Below are 16,361 nucleotides of genomic sequence, written 5' to 3'. Positions count from 1 at the left end.
CAAACCGCCAGCATTTAGGTTAGCAATGACAATTTAAGTTTCTCCTTTTAGCCAAGTCTTTCATAAGGATTTACAGACCCTTCTTAGAGGGTACTGGGTTTGTTTTGGTTCTTTCCGTCCTCTTGTCTGCCACCCTAGTTCGTCTGAAATTCAGTGGAGCAAGGACTAGGAAAAGGGACGCGTGGGTATTTCCACATCCTCGCTATTCAGGCCCTGAATCACCACCAGTTGACTACACTTTCGCCCTCAGCCAGCAGCAATGGAGACTTTCCCCTAGAAAAATTTGGTCTTGTACTTAAAAGGAAGAGTAGTGGGAGACGGGAGAGGCGGAGGAGAGGAGAGGGGTGAAGGGCGTGAAGGGCCGCTCCCGCCCCGGAGTCAGAGGCGCCGAGAGGCTGGACGCCCGGAGGCACCGAGCCCAGGAATGTGCAGTACGACCCGCGGGCGGCAGGCACGGAGCACGGGGCTGCCAGCAGCAGCCGCCTGGACGCGGCGCCGCGCACCTGAGCGCCGGGGGCGGGGCGTCGGCCCGTACGACCCTCCCGGTCCGCGCCGCGCCCCTCGCGCGCTGCCTCGGCCCTTTCCGCCCGAGCTTCGGCGCCGTTCGGCTCCCCTCCCGCCCCTTGTTCTTTCCCTCCTTCTGTCCCTCCCTCGTCCCCTCCCTCCTATCCCAGGAAAGCCGCGAGCACGGGACCGCGAGTTTGCCGCGGCTTGTTCCGCGCCGCCTGCGCGGCCGCTTGGGCTCACCTGGGCACGCCCCCCCGCCCCCTTGCTCCGTGCTCGTTACCCCAAACTCTTCCAAGGTAAGGAGTTCACCGGCCGCCCACGCTGGGGCCGGTCGCCCGCCCCCTCCTCGGCTTGGCCGGACAGCTAGTGTCTGCTCGGGTCTCCGCTTCCCCCGCGAGCCGGAGAGGGGCTCCACGCCTCGCCCCCGAATCGGGGTGTCTGTAGTGGAGACTTCGGACCGGCGGCGGCCAGAGAGAGGGGGCGGGCAGTGAAACAGGCCGACAGGTGGCGAGGTCTGGTCCCGACGCGCCGACCGCTGCAGGCGCTGATCCTGGGGAGAAAGGGGCGGGCGGCCCGGGCCCTCGGAGGTGGGGTCATCGCTTTCCCCTCCCCTCGAGGCGCGGCGATCCCGGGTCGGGGTGCAGCCCGTCGCCCGCCGTGTAGGTGCGTCGGGGAAACTTTGTTGGGTGGAGACGCGGCAGCCTCTCGCGGTCGGGAAGAAGCGGGCACGCTCTGCGGGAGCTCCCAGGGGCACGGCCGAGGAGGAGACCCTCGGGCCGGGCGAGGACCTCACGTTTCCTTTCCCCGCTCCCCTCTTGTGTTTCCCCTCAGACCTGCCAGCTGCTGAGGGAGCCGCGGCTGTCCCCGCGCCGGGGGGTCGTTCCCTCGCATCCTCCGGGCTGTGGGAAGGAAGAGGCGGCGGCGCCTGGAGCGGGGGTGGGCGGCCTGAGGTGAGAGCTCGGCCGGCCCCGCTGGGAATATGGCGACCGGTGGCTACCGGGCCAGCAGCGGCAGCACCACAGACTTCCTGGAGGAGTGGAAGGCGAAGCGCGAGAAGATGCGCGCCAAGCAGAATCCCCCGGGCCCGCCTGCCCCGGGCGGCGGCAGCAGCGACGCGGCCGCGAAGCCCCCAGCGGGGGTGTTGGGCACCTCGGCAGCAGCCGTGGCCAACGAGCTCAACAACAACCTCCCGGCCGGCGCAGCCGCACCTGCCGCCCCCAGCCCCGGGGGCGTGAACTGCGCTGTCGGCCCGGCGCCTCTGGCCCGGGCCGTCCCGGGCTCGCGGAGGCCCGAGGATGATCCCCCTGCCGCCGCCGCCCCCGCCCCCGCCTCGGGGCCACCGCCGCCCCGGGGCGACGAGGAAGAGCGGGACGGCGGCCCCGAGAAGGGCAAAAGCTCGGGCCCCAGCGCCAGGAAAGGCAAGGGGCAGATCGAGAAGAGGAAGCTGCGAGAGAAGCGGCGCTCCACCGGCGTGGTCAACATCCCCGCGACAGAGGTGAGCCGGACCTTGGCGGGCCTCCTTGTCTCTTCCTCCAGGGAGCTCCCAGGTCTCCGGGCCCGCAGTTTGCCCACCCTAGCTTCGTTGTTCATATCCCTTCACCGAGTTGTGCAGGCAGAGGGTGATGGAGTTTTACTCTGGAACAAATGCTTCCTGGGAAGTTCCCCCCGATCCAAAGTTAGGACATGTGCTTCTCGGACATCCGGACTAAGGGCTCTGGCCCAGGCTACTTTACAGTGGTGGAAAGACAACTTGTGACTCCAGGACTTGCCTACCTAGGCTAGTCTGTTTATGCTTTATCAGTTAGAAAAATTGACTAGTGGTGATGACGACATATTCAATTTAGTTTCCCACGTGTTCTTAAGTTACCAGATTGCTTTTCTCTTCTTACCGTCTTGACAGTGTTTAATGGCACCTGTGAAGTAAATGTCACCTCAGCAATATCCAAGACAGCTCTATTTTGCAGTGAATCCAAATGCGTATATGCACTATTTCATATGTAAAACAACTTTTTTGGAAATAGTGTTCCCCAACACACAGTTCTTTCTAAGTAATATTTAGGGCAGTAGGAAAACAGCAACCCACAATTCTTTTAGTTTAGATGATCTCTTCTCCTATTTGTTTGGTTCTGTGTATTCAGGAACACACTTATGGTCGGGTTTTTTTTTTTTTTTTGGTGTTTTTGAGCAGTCTCAACATTTCTGCTGGAAGGGCATCTTCCCTTTAGAGTGGTGAAACATTTTTACTTAGTGTATGACTGTTTACCACCAACAAAACAATCCCAAATAAAAAATCAGAGCTCACCGGTTTTGGGAAATGATTCATCTATCTTGTTTTACCCAAAGTAGCTGCATCTTTTTTCTCATTGGCTCTCTAGGTTTCACATTTTTTCACTCATGGCCTTCTGATTTACCCAACTTTGACATTTAGTAAATAAAAAAGCTATTAAGAATTACTAACTTTATTTGTGGTTTTAAATAAAAGCATTTGCAATAAACTAGGGCGTATATGAAACATTCCCAGAGTTTTAAGCCTTACCTGTGATTTACCTGGAAAATCAGAGTTTTTCTTTGTAGGACATGTTTTTCTAAGAGTGTTTCAGAGAGATTTTTATCAGCCAGCAAAACTGTCCTCTGTGGTTTGCTACTTGCACAAAAGATCTGTTATTCATTAAATTGCTTTAAAAGGAATTCATAAGAGTGGTAATCAAATTTCTAGGTTTTTTTTTTTTTTGAGCGAAAAACATGAAGGTTAAGGGGAAAATGAAGACAAGGCTTTGGAAAAGCTACATTCCTCAACTTTATTTTTAAAATTAGCTGATGGTCCAAATAGAAGAATTTGTCATTTTCAATCTTTTCCTCACTCTTCATCTGACAGAGGCTTTATTTTGGGAACTATCTTGGCAGATACTAAACTTCACTTTTTGTCTGTCTGCTTGTGCTAAAATTATTTTAAGTACTTTTTTTTTTTTTAAAGAAGGGTAATGTTTACTGTGGTAAGTAAGTAGAGTGTATCTTGTGAAATCCTGAGAAACATCCTTTGTTAATATTCCTGTTCTGGATAAGGGAACATAGTGCTGAGAATGTAGATGACTCTCCACAACCATTGAGTCTGATACTGTGGAATGTTTTTCGTTTGGGTGTTGGCAACTCCTAAATTTAATCTTACTTAAAAACAAACAATCCAGGGCACCATTTTTGTCTGTGGAATTTGATCCTTTTTAATTGAACAGGGAGTTGAGAACTGCTTTCTTCAGTGGCTCTATAGGCTTTGTGCCGGTCTGACCCAATAACACAACATGGTAATGTTTTACCACAGTATCTAATTAGTAGGCACACTTTTTGAGTGCCTCATCTCCATATTTGGTTTTTTAGAAATAACTCAAATATTTCACATTATTTTAATAGTGGTAAAATATGCAACACAGAACTTTGAAAGTGCACCATTTTCAAGTTTACAGATTGTCCCCTTTTAGAATTATGTACTGTTTCTCTTAGTAATTTCAACCTTGAGAATACCTGTTGTGAAGTTTATTGTGTATTACAACCTGGCACTTTTGTTTGAAAAAGTCATATTGCATTTTACAAAATTTTCGGGTATGAAAATATTGTACAGGTGAAAATCTGCCTAGAATCTGTCAATATTCAAAAGTAGAATTGTATTATATCTAATACTAAGATTTTTATACAGTATTCCCAACCAAATTTATGTTAATAGATAAGCATGTAGCTTGTATGTAGTCTGTTTTAATAGTTGATAAACATTAAGTTCTTTCAAGAAGTGGTTCTTAAACATCTGTATGACCCATTCATTGAGACTTTCATTAACTCTTTTTACTAATTACAGAGTGTTATAAAATTATTATAAAGGCACCTGACAGCAGCTAAAGATACCAAAATCAACTAGAAGATTGTTTTAGTAAGTAAGCAGGTCAAAAACTGAAAATGACAGGTGGGGGTGGGAGACTGTGTGTGATGACTGTAATAAAATATGTAAATATCCAGATGTTCTCTAATGAGATAAACTAGTTCTTATATATTAGACTAGAGATATTTTAAAATGTTTTTTCTCATTCTTTCACTTTTTCTATTTTCTTGGTAATAGTAAGCCCAAATTGGATAATTTGGATGTGACATACTTCCTGCCAGTAACTTTTGTACTTTTATAAGATCAGTCAAATGTTTATTACATGTCTATGTTCAAGGCACGATCCTAAGCACTGTAGAGAAAACAAGAATAAGGCAGTGCATATTCTCAAGAAGCAAACTGTAATCTAGGAAGAATGATAAGGCATAATTACATGAAAAAGCTTAAGTATTGAGCTAACAGTTTAAAAGCCATCTTAAGGCAGCATGTAACCAATGTTTATTAGATATATCGTGTGCTTAAAGGGAAGAGATGATTGGAGTGGGGAAGCTATTGAGGATCAGAGTCTTAAACTGAGTATTTTATATGTATATGTATTTCTGTATGTATATATCTGCATAGAAAGTGAGCCCTGGTTGCTCAGTGGTTAAGCACAAGGCTGCTAACCAAAAGGTGGACAGCTTGAACATACCAGTTGCTCCTCAAGAGAAAGATGTGGCAGTCTGCCTCTGTAAGGATTTAAAAAAAAACAAAACCAAACTTGCCGTTGACTTGATTCTGACTCATAGCAACCATATAGGGCAGAGTAGAACTGCCATATAGGGTTTCCAGGGAGCCGGCTGCTGGATTCAAACTGCTGATCTTTTGGTTAGCAGCCAAGTTCTTAACCACTGTGCCACCAGGGCTCCTCCATAAAGATTACAGCCTTGGAAATCCTATGGGGAAGTTCTGCTGTGTCCTGTAGGGTTGCTATGAGTAGGAATTGACAGCACCGTGGTTTTTTTTTTTTGTATTTTGTATGTTAAATGTTAGAATGCAGTGGTTAACACTAGCAGCATATTAATATCATATGAAAATTAAAAAAAAAATACCCCCGCTCAAGCTGTTTCCCCCTCCCCTCCAGTATGATTTAATGGATCTGGGGTGTGGGGTGGATCCCAGGCATTAATATTTTTATAAGGTCCCCATGTGATTCTAGTGTGAGTCAGGGTTAAGAACTATTGGGCTGTAGTCTGGGGATATAGGAATGAATAAGACATAGTCCTTGCCCAGAAGGAGATCTCAAGTAATGTAAGGAAATATGGTAAGAACAGTGATAGCATAGTGCCCTGACCACATTACCTAATTCAAAGAGGAGATGCATAGTCCAGGAAGGCTGCTGAGAGACTCAGACACCTGTTCTCAGAGTACTTGTGAAGTTACTGCTATTTAGTAGGTTTCCATGAATGGGTTGATGGAGATGGTTGCCACAGAAAATACAATTTTTGAATAGGTAGAGGTCATATTGCAGTGAAGTTTTGATTTAAATGATAACAGTTAGCATATATTGAAAACTCACTGTATTCACAGTGGTTGGCTAATGTGCTCTATGTGCTGTTTTAATAATCCTTTCAACAATCCTATGTGGTAATTAAAGCTTCTCTTGTTATCTTTTTTTCCTGAGGAGAAAACTGAGGCTTAGAGAGCTTAATTGGCTCAAGATCACATAGAAAGTGAGAAAATGGATAGAGTAATTTTAAATGTTTTTGTGCTTCTAGAAGAAGAATTGCTTTTAAGAATTAATCTGTCTTGCATTATTTAGCATATTTTCCTGTTTTTTCCCCATAATATTTTATTAGAGGTTATTTTAAATAATTCAGCCTATGGATGGTGAAAACGTGGAATTTCAATAGAAATTAAGGTCAACTTTGTAGACCCAGAGAATGCTTCTCACCCCGTAATCTATATATAGTTTATTCAGCAAAATTTTGAATACCAGCAAAATATAAATCTGTCTTTGGCTGTTGTTGTTAGGTGCCATCTAGTCACTTCTGACTCATAGTGACCCTGCGTACAACAGATTGAAACACTCATAGTGACCCTATGTACAACAGATTGAAACACTCCCTGGTGGCGTGCCATCCTCACAGTCGTTATGCTTGAGCCCAATGTTGCAGCCACTGTGTCAAGTCCATCTCGTTGAGGGTCTTCCTCTTTTTCGCAGATCCTGTGCTTTACCTAGCATGATGGCCTTCTCCAGGGACCGATTCCTCTTGAAAACACATCCAAAGTATTTGAGACAAAGTCTTGCCATCCTTGCTTTTAAGGAGCATTCTGGGTGTTCTTTTTCCAAAACAGATAAGTTAGTTCTTTTCGCAGCCTGTGGTATGTTCAATATTCTTCGACAGCAGCATAATTCAGAGGCATCAGTTCCCTTTTGATCTTCCTTATTCATTGTCCAGCTTTCGCATGCGTATGAGACTATGGAAGATAGCATGGCACACCTTAGCCTTCAAGGTGACATCTTTTGCAGCAGATTGGCCCAATCCAATGCATCGTTTAATTTTTTTCATAAATGTTTCAATACTTGTTCCAGAACATAAGGACTGTTTTTTTTAACATAACTATGTATAATTATTTACACATAAGATTAGCAATAAATCCTTACTGTCAAATACCCATTAAGTATTCAAATTCCAGTTGTTTCATAAATGTCATTAATTTTTTTTACAGTTTGTTTGGGTTAAGTTCCAGATGAGGTCTACACATTGGAATTGGTCGGGAGGTTTTTTAAAAAAAAGTTTAATCTAGAAATTTCTCCTCTAACTCCCCTTTTTCTGGCACTTTATTTTTTCTAATTCTTTTAAAATTGTACTTTAAGTGAAAGTTTACAGTTGAAGTTAGTTTCTCATACAAAAACTTATACAGACATTGTTATGTGACCCTAGTTACACTCCTCTTCTCCATCCCGGATTTCCTGTGTCCATTCAACCAGCTTCTGTCCCTTTTGGCCTTCTCTCACCTCTGGGCAGGAGCTGCACATTTAGTCTCATGTGTGTACTTGAGCTAAGCAGCACCCTCTTTCAAAGTATCATCCTATGTCTTATAAAAGTCCAGTCTAATCTTTGTTTGAAGAATTGGCTGGACAGAGTCTGTGGCCGTGTCTTCTGTGGTCCTCTCAGTTTGAGTCAAACCATTACATCTGGTCTTCTTACTAGAATTTCAGTTCTGCACCCCACTTCTGTTCCGTCAGGGACTCTGTTGTATTCCCTTTCAGGGCGGTAATTAGCGTCCTTTGATTTCTTGACTGCAGCTTCTATGGGTATTGATTGTGGATCCAAGTAAAATGAGATCCTTGACAACTTCAGTCTTTCTTCTTTTATCATGATGTTGCTTACCGGTCCAGTTGGGAGGATTTTTGTTTTCTTTATGTTGAGGTGTAATCCATACTGAAGGCTGTGGTCTTTGACCTTCATCAGTAAGTGCTTCAAGTCCTCTTCACTTTCAGCAAGCAAGGTTGTGTCATCTGCATGATGCAAGTTGTTAATGAATCTCCAATTCCGATGCCCGCTCTTCTTTGTATAGTCTGGCTTCTCGGATTATTTCCTCCTCATATAGATTGAATAAGTATGGTGAAAGTATACAACCCTGATGCACACCTTTCCTGACTTTAAACCATGCAGTATCCCCTTGCTGTATTTGGATGACTGCCTCTTGGCCTATGTACAAGTTCCTCATGAGCACAATTAAGTGTTCTGGAATTCCCATTCTTAGCAAGGTTATCCATAATTTATTAGGATCCACACAGTCGAATGTGTTGCGTAGTCAAACACAGGTAAACATCTTTCAGAACACCAGAATCTTTGGCTAGCAGTCAGAAGATGTGGATCTTTGATTTTAGTTAGATAATAATATGTTGTTTTTCTGTCAAGGTGGGGTTATAGCACTTAGGATAGTAAAAGGAAGGATAAAAAAGCGTTTAATATATCAAAAGCACTTTTAAGTGAATGCAGTTCAGGTTATAATTATTCAGCATATTTGTTGATCATTATATAGGACAAGTTCTGCTTATAAATCCAGGTAGATTAAGAAATGCCTTTGGTATGCCCATTATGTTCCAGACTGTCTACCTTTCTATGTGGTGAGTCAGGAGGGGAACTAACAGTGATTCAGAACTGGAGAAAATTAAACTTGTGAATGGGGTAGATGTAGTGGAAACACTGAGACTGCTTAGTATGAGACTGCTTAGTATGATATTAAGCCTGGCTTTCCTAAACATTTGAGCTTGTTGATAAAGTAAATGGAAATTTTAATATTATCAGGATTTGTAATGAGTTGTCTGAGCTGAGGTGCTTTTTCCTATGAAAACAATAGTTATATAATTAAAGGAGATGATATTTATAAGGTATGTTTATGTTCTAAGCACTTTACATATATTGATTCATTTAATTCTTACCACAGCCCTATGGGAAAATGGGGTAGAGAGAGTAAGTTATTTACTTGCCAGAGGGTCATATATGTGGTAAGAAGCAGAGTAGAGACAGTCTGTATTCATACCAAAATCTAAAACCCACTGCTGTCGAGTTGACTCTGACTTAGTGACTCTATAGCCTGGTGTTTAATAACCATCTCATCACACTTCATTGTATTACCAACTATAAACTTAGTTTAAGAAAGACAGAGATTATTTTAGTGGTAAAATAAAGGATGCTAATAGGAATCCCTGGGTGGCACAGACAGTTAAGCGCTCGACTACTGGCCACAGGGGTAGCAGTTCAAACCCACCACCCATACGCACTTCAGAAGACAGGCTTGGCATTCTGCTTCTGAAAGGTCACAGCCTTGAAAAATCTATGAAGCGGTTCTACTCTGCACACATGGGGTCACCATGAGTTGGAATTGATTCAGCATCAACTAACAACATCATGTTCCTGTAGAATGTGAAAATAGATCTTTTATAAGAGTTGGAGGAAGTTGGAACTCCGTTGGAAAAAATTTGAGAACAAATAAACATAAATTTAGTAGCATCCAAGTTCCTATTTAAAATCATGCTGGGGGCCTGTATATGCCCTTTAGTGTTTTGACATTGGTTTTTAGTATCTGTAAGGTAGGCCAGAAAACAGTTGTGCTGCATAACAGTAATGCTGATATAATGTTTTAGAAGTTTAAAATTATGGGCAAATATTAGGGTTTGAAATTTTCTAAGTGCTTTTTTTCTTCTTTTTAAAAATTGAGGTATAATCCACATACCATAAACTTCACACTTTTAAAGTGTACAAGTCAGTGGTTTTTAGTAAATTCACAAGGTTGTGCTTTAAGTGCTTTTATATTTTCATCTTAATTTTTCATTATGTGCCTGGAACCTGTAGTACTTAAAGTTTTAGCATTCCACTCAGTAAAGTGCAACAGTGTTCAAACCAAAAATACTGATGGATATGTTTTATGCTATTTGATTTACCTGTAGGCAAAGGTGTTTCTTGACTAGCCAATTCACTCTTAACGATAATTTGTTATTGCTGAGGCAAATTTCAGTTTAAGTCTTAGATATTTGTGTTTATACCCATGTGCCTACTGATACAGAATTGACCCTCAGCCATCCGTTACATTCTCCTTAGGTTACTTAAAATTATACTGAGCACCACCTCTGGATAATATTGTAAGAATATTTAATTTCTAAAAGCAACAAAATTATACATTTTAAAGGTAGAAATAGCTTCAATGAGTTTAAATCTTCTCGTGAATTGGCTAATAAATGCTTATTTTACTTTGATAGTCTTAAGAAATATCATTCACTGAATTTTTATGGGTCACAGTATATTTTTTAACAATAATCTCTTATTTTATACAGTTAAATTTAAAGAAAAAGTTGTATTCTGAAAGTGAATACTGTGTTAACGATTTTGCTGAATTGAATAGATAAAGAAATTTTATGTTATAGATTACAGTTCTGTGTGTCCAAACCCATTGCCTTTGAGTTGATTCCGACTCATAGTGACCTCGTATGGAAAGGGTAGAACTGCCGCATAAGAGCAGCTGGTAGATTCAAACTGCTAACCTTTTGGTTAGCAGCCGAGCTCTTAACCACTGCGCCACTGGGGCTCCATCCATATGTATAGGAGTTAGTATCTATAACAGATATTTTTTAATATTGATACCACACACAAGTGAAATTTTGCTGAAGATAATTCAAAAACTGTTTTAGCAGTACATTGACAGGGAAGTGCCAGAAATTCAAACCAGATCCACAAGGGGATGTAGAATGAGGGGTATCATTGCTGATGTCAAATGAATCTGAACGGAATTCAGAGCGTATCAGAAAGACGTTTACCTGTGTTTTATTGACTGCAAAAGCATTCAGCTGTGTGGATCATAACAAATTATGGATAACACTGCAAAGAATGAACATTACAAAACACTTAATTGTGCTCATGGCATGCCTGTACATAGAACAGAATAAGGGGATACTGCATGTTTTAAAATCAACAAAGGTGTACATCAGGGTTGTACACTTTCACCATACTTACTTAGTCTGTATGCTGACCATATAATCCAAGCAGCTAGACTATATGAAGAGGAATGGGACATCAGGAGTGGAGGAAGACTCATTAACAACTTGTGTTATGCAGATGATGTAAACTTGCTTCCCAAAAGCGAAGAGAACTTGAAACACTTACTGAGGAAGATCAAAAACTGCAGCCTTTAGTATGGATTAAATCTTAACATAAAACAAAAACCTTACAACTGGACCACTAGGCAACATCATGTAAATGGAGAAAAGATTGAAGTTGTCAAGGATTTTGTTTTACTTGGATCCACAGTCAATGCCCATGGAAACAGTAGCCAAGAAGTAAATGACATATTGCATTGGGCAGATCTGCTGCAAAAGGCCTCTTTAAAGTGTTGAAAAGCAAAGATGTCACTTTGAGGACTGAGGTGAGACTGACCCAAGCCATGGTATTTTCAGTTGCGTCATATGCATGTGAAAACTGGACACTGAGTAAGGAAGACTGAAGGGAGAATTGATGCCTTTGAATTTTGGTGTTGGCAAAGAATATTGAATATACCATGGACTGCCAGAAGAACAAACAAGCCTGTCTTGGAAGACTTATAGCCAGAGTGCTTTTTGGAAGCGAGGATGATGAGACTTGGTCTTTGCATACTTTGGACATGTTATCAGGAGGGACCAACCCCTGGAGACGGTTCTTTATATAAACGCTAAGGGACTAAGTGAGTAGGATAAATAAAATTAAAATACACGTTTTGTAATAAAATTAATATATGCCATTTAAAACCAAGCTTGTCTGTGGGTATATGAGTGAACTACTTAATCTTACTTCTTTGAGAAATTTGCTGGTTATGTAAACTATGAAGTACATTTCTCTTTTGGAATTTTTTGTAGAATACTTTTTAGCAGTATTTAAAAGAATGGAAATCTCAGTTATAAAGAAAGACTTAATATTCAGGAGATGAAACTTGAGGAATATGGATAAAAAGTAAGATATTAGTGGGAACAGTCAAATTACTTTTGGCTTTCGAAAAAAGTTAATTTTACTGTACTTGAGGTAAAAATTCACAGCGTAACTTAGTTTCTCATTAAAAATTTTATACACAAATTGTTCTGTGGCATTGGTTGCAATCCCTGCATTGTATCAGCACTCTCCCCCTTTCCCATTGGACCACAGATTCCCCCATGTCTAGTCCATTTATCCAGTTTTCCTGTCCCTTCCTGCATTCTCATGTTTGCTTCTGACTTGTCATTGTCCATTTGGTCTTGTATACTTCATTGTATACAATCACATCAATTGTTGGTTGTTTTGTACGCACGTCTAACCTTTGGCTAAAAGGTGAGCATTTGGACTTTAGCTTCATTTCTGATTTAGTAGGGTGCTTGGGGCCTCTAGTCTTGGAGGTTCCTCCAGTCTCTGTCAGACCAGTAAGTCAGGTCTTCTTTGTGTGTGTGAATTAGAGTTTTGTTGTACAGTTTTCTCCTGCTCTGTCCAGGACCCTCTTTCGTGATCTCTGTCAGAGCGGTCGGTGGTGGTAGCCAGGCACCATCTAGTTATTGTGGGCTCAAGCTGGTGGAGGTTGTGATTTATGTGGTCCTTTAGTCCTGTGGACTAGTATTTTCCTTGTGTCTCTGGTTTTCTTCATTCTTGTTGCTCCAGAATGGATGGGACCAATAGATGTATCTTAGATGGCTGCTCGGAAGCTTTTAAGACCCCAGATGCTACTCACCAAAGTAGGATATAGAACATTTTCTTTATGAATTATGATATGCCAGTTGGCCTAGATGTCCTCTAAGACATTGGTCCCCAGCCCTCAAGGTGTTTGGATGCATCTGGGAATCATCTGTGACTTCGCCTTGGTCAAGTTATGCTAACTTCCTTATATTGTGCATTGTCTTTCTCTTTACCGAAGTTAACACTTGTCTGCCATCACCAGGAAACCCTGGTGTGGCAGAATGGTTAAGAGCTATGGCTGCTAACCAAAAGGTCAGCAGTTTGAATCCGCCAGGCACTCCTTGGAAACTCTTACGGGGCAGTTCTAGTCTGTCCTATAACCCATAAAAAAAACCCATTGCCACTGAGTCGATTCCGACTCATAGTGACCCTGTAAGACAGAGTAGAACTGCCCTGTAGAGTTTCCAAGGAGTTCCTGGTGGATTGGAACTGCGGACCTTCTCGTTAGCAGCTGTGGCACTTAACCACTACGCCACCAGCATTTCCCTTTGTCCTGTATAGCTTCACTAATACTCGAAATTGACTCGACAGCAACGGGTTACCATCACCTTAGTGATTTCCCCTCCCCACTCCTCCCCTTCTGTGTAACCATCAAAGATTGTTTTTTTCTGCATGTAAACCTTTTCTTGGGTTTCTATAATAGTGGTTTCATACAATATTTATCTTTTTGTGATTGACTTGTTTCACTCAGCATAATGCCTTCCAGATTTATCCATGTTGTGAGATGTTTTGTGGATTCATCATTGTTCTTTATTGTGGAATAGTATTCCAGTGTGTATGTATCGTAATTTATCCATTCATCTGTTGATGAGCAGTTAGGTTGTCTGTCTTTTTGCTGTTGTGAATAATGCTGCAGTGAACATGGGTATGCATCTCTCTGTTCACGTGATGACTCTTATTTCTCTAGGATATATTCCTAGGAGTATGATTGCTGGATTGTATCATAGTTCTGGTTCTAGCTTTTTAAAAAAACGCTGTATCATTTTCCATAGTGATTGTACCATTTTACATTCCCACCAGCCGTGCATGAGAGTTCTAATCTCTTCACAACATCTCCAACATTTGTTATTTTCAGTTTTTTTGATTACTGCCAGTAACGTCAAGTGAGATGATATCTCATAGTTTTGATTTTCATTTCTGTAATGGCTGATGACCATTAGCGTTTCCTCAGATGTTTGTTAGCCACCTGAATTTCTTCCTTAGGGAAGCGTCTGTTCGTGTCCTTTGCCCGTTTTTTAATTGTATTATTTGTCTTTTTGTTTTTGAGGTGTTGAAGTATTTTATAGATTTTAGTGATTAGTCCCTTGTCATATATGTCATAGCCCAAATTTTTTTCCCAGTCAGTAGATTCTCTTTTTACTCTTCTGGTGAAGTCTTTTGATGAGCATAAGTGTTTAATTTTTAGGAGCTCCCAGTTATCTAGTTTCTCTTTCTGGTGTTCATGCATCGTTAGTTATGGTTTGTATTGTATTTATGTCATGTACTAGGACCCCGAGTGTTGTCTGTATTTTTTCTTCCATGATCTTTATGTTTTAGGTTTTATATTTAGGTCTTCATCCATTTCAAGTTAGTTTCTGTGTATAGTGTGAGATATGGGTCCTGTTTCATTTTTTTGCAGATGGACATCCAGTTTTGCCAGCACCATTTGTTAAAAAGACTGTCTTTTCCCCACTTAGTGAACTTTGGTCCTTTGTCAAATATCAGCTGACCGTAGGTATATGGGTTTATATCTGGGTTCTCGATTTTGTTCCATTGGTGGGTTTCGAATTTTTGACAAGACTTTTTTTTTTTTTAATTGTGCTTTAAGTGAAAGTTTACAAATCAAGTCAGTGTCACATAAAAACTTACATACACCTTGCTACATACTCCCAATTGCTCTCCCCCTAATGAGACAGCTTGCTCCCTTCCTCCACTCTCTTCGTTTCCATTTCGCCAGCTTCTAACCCCACCTACCCTCTCATCTCCCCTCCAGGGAGGAGATGCCAACATATTCTGAAGTGTCCACCTGATTGAAGAAGCTCACTCCTCACCAGCATCCGTCTCCAACCCATTGTCCAGTCCAATCCTTGTCTGAAGAGTTGGCCTCAGGAATGGTTCCTCTCCTGGGCCAACAGAAGGTCTGGGGGCCATGACCACCAGGGTCCTTCTAGTCTCAGTCAGACCATTAAGTCTGGTCTTTTTATGGGAATGTGGGGTCTGCATCCCACTGCTGCCCTGCTCCCTCAGGGGTTCTCTGTTGTGTTCCCTGTCAGGCCAGTCATCGGTTATAGCTGGGCACCATCTAGCTCTTCTGGTCTCAGGCTGATGTAGTCTCTGGTTTACGTGGCCCTTTCTGACCCTTGGCCTCGTAATTACCTTGTGTCCTTGGTGTTCTTTGGACAAGACTTCTTGATATTTCATAATGCAAGCAGAAGTTGATCCAAACCAAATGTATAGAACCTGAAATTAATCTTTTTCTGCTGGTAAAAGTAACTTGTTAATGTGTTTATTTTAGTCCCCTGTGGAAATATAAGTATGGAGAAAATCATCACCTGTTCTGTTATACATATATTTTTAATACTTTTCTGTGTATCTACATAAAAAAAGAAGAACCATGTTTTAAATACAGCGTAGTATATATTTGATAATTTATCGTGTATATTTTCCTACTCCAGAAATAGGGGTGGATATGTTTTTTGCTGTTTGATGTTAAAATACTTAAACATTACTTAGTTGGGAAAGAACTGCTTCTCTGCCTTATGATGTGGTTTTTGGATTGTCACATTTGTAAATTATCTTAAGATAAACAGCTGTTTACTTCTTTCCATATATTGTGTTTACTGAGACATTCTTCAATTCAGAAAAAGTGTCTGGGTCATTCAAAGTCTTATAGGTACTAGAACCTTCAGATAGTTGTGAGGTGTGTATAGTTTTTTTTTTTTTTAACCTTGTTTGTAGCTTTTGACTTTGGTTTGAAATCAGTGGTCAGAGCTCCAGTAATCAAACTGTGTGTATGCTATAATGCAACATACTGGTTCCTAAAACTCATCACAGTGTGAAAAATTGCACTATAAAAACCATAAGGATGTATGGGAAAATGGAGTTAGAGGAACAACACTCAAAAATTTTGTCAGTGGCACATCAAAAAATAGAAACCAAATAAGGACGATAGTCTAATTCTACACTTTAAGTGGTTAAGACATACAGAAATACTACAATAAAATGGGACTTCAGAAAAAACATAAAATTTGCTTGTACAAGTGGATATTGGAAGAATTTTAGCTTCTGTGGTATTGTGAAGTGGGGAAGGAGCATTATCTGAAATCAGACTGAAAGTATTACCCCAGATGTAGATGAGTGTGGCATCTAAAACGTGCAGCGAATTGAGGTTACCTGTAGATGTTTGAGGTGTGTGTGTTTTGCATATTTTTATGTGGCTGGATTGCAATTTTCTGCACTTGACTAGTATTTCTTCTAGTTGAGCATAAGCAAACGCAAAGTTTATATTATGCTCAAATTGTTCCCTAACATATCATTTGCATATATATATATATATATATATATGCCCGTACATATATAACCATCTGCATTGGTATCTATGTCAACATCTACATTAATCTATGTGAAATATGTAGAACAATGGTTTGTGAAGATCAAGTAGTGAGATGAAAAAGGGATGAGGAGCATACAGTGACTAGAGGTGGGAATACTCATTTAAGAGTTTTGTAATGGTGATTGCTAGGACAAAGATAGTAGAAAAGGAAAAGAAGGGATGGATTTGAGAGATTTTG

At 41.4% G+C, this 16,361-nt stretch overlaps 1 protein-coding gene across 2 annotated transcripts in view; it reads left to right on the top strand.

Annotated features, from left to right (window-relative positions):
- Window positions 1–812: 812 nt before the first annotated feature.
- Window positions 813–16,361, top strand: part of PAWR (pro-apoptotic WT1 regulator) — a 148,091-nt gene continuing 132,542 nt past the window's right edge. Inside the window, exons 1-2 of one of the 2 annotated variants that reach the window (XM_049885174.1) lie at window positions 818–1,170; window positions 1,339–2,002. In XM_049885174.1, coding sequence (XP_049741131.1) covers window positions 1,487–2,002 — 516 coding nt within the window. In that variant the 5' untranslated portion in view covers window positions 818–1,170; window positions 1,339–1,486. Of the gene's footprint in view, window positions 2,003–16,361 lie in introns of both variants that reach the window. The other variant, XM_049885176.1, reaches the window with a different exon arrangement.

Source organism: Elephas maximus, chromosome 4 (genome assembly GCF_024166365.1).
Source record: "Elephas maximus indicus isolate mEleMax1 chromosome 4, mEleMax1 primary haplotype, whole genome shotgun sequence".
NCBI lineage: Eukaryota > Metazoa > Chordata > Mammalia > Proboscidea > Elephantidae > Elephas > Elephas maximus.
This window is presented reverse-complemented; position numbering and strand designations above follow the sequence as displayed.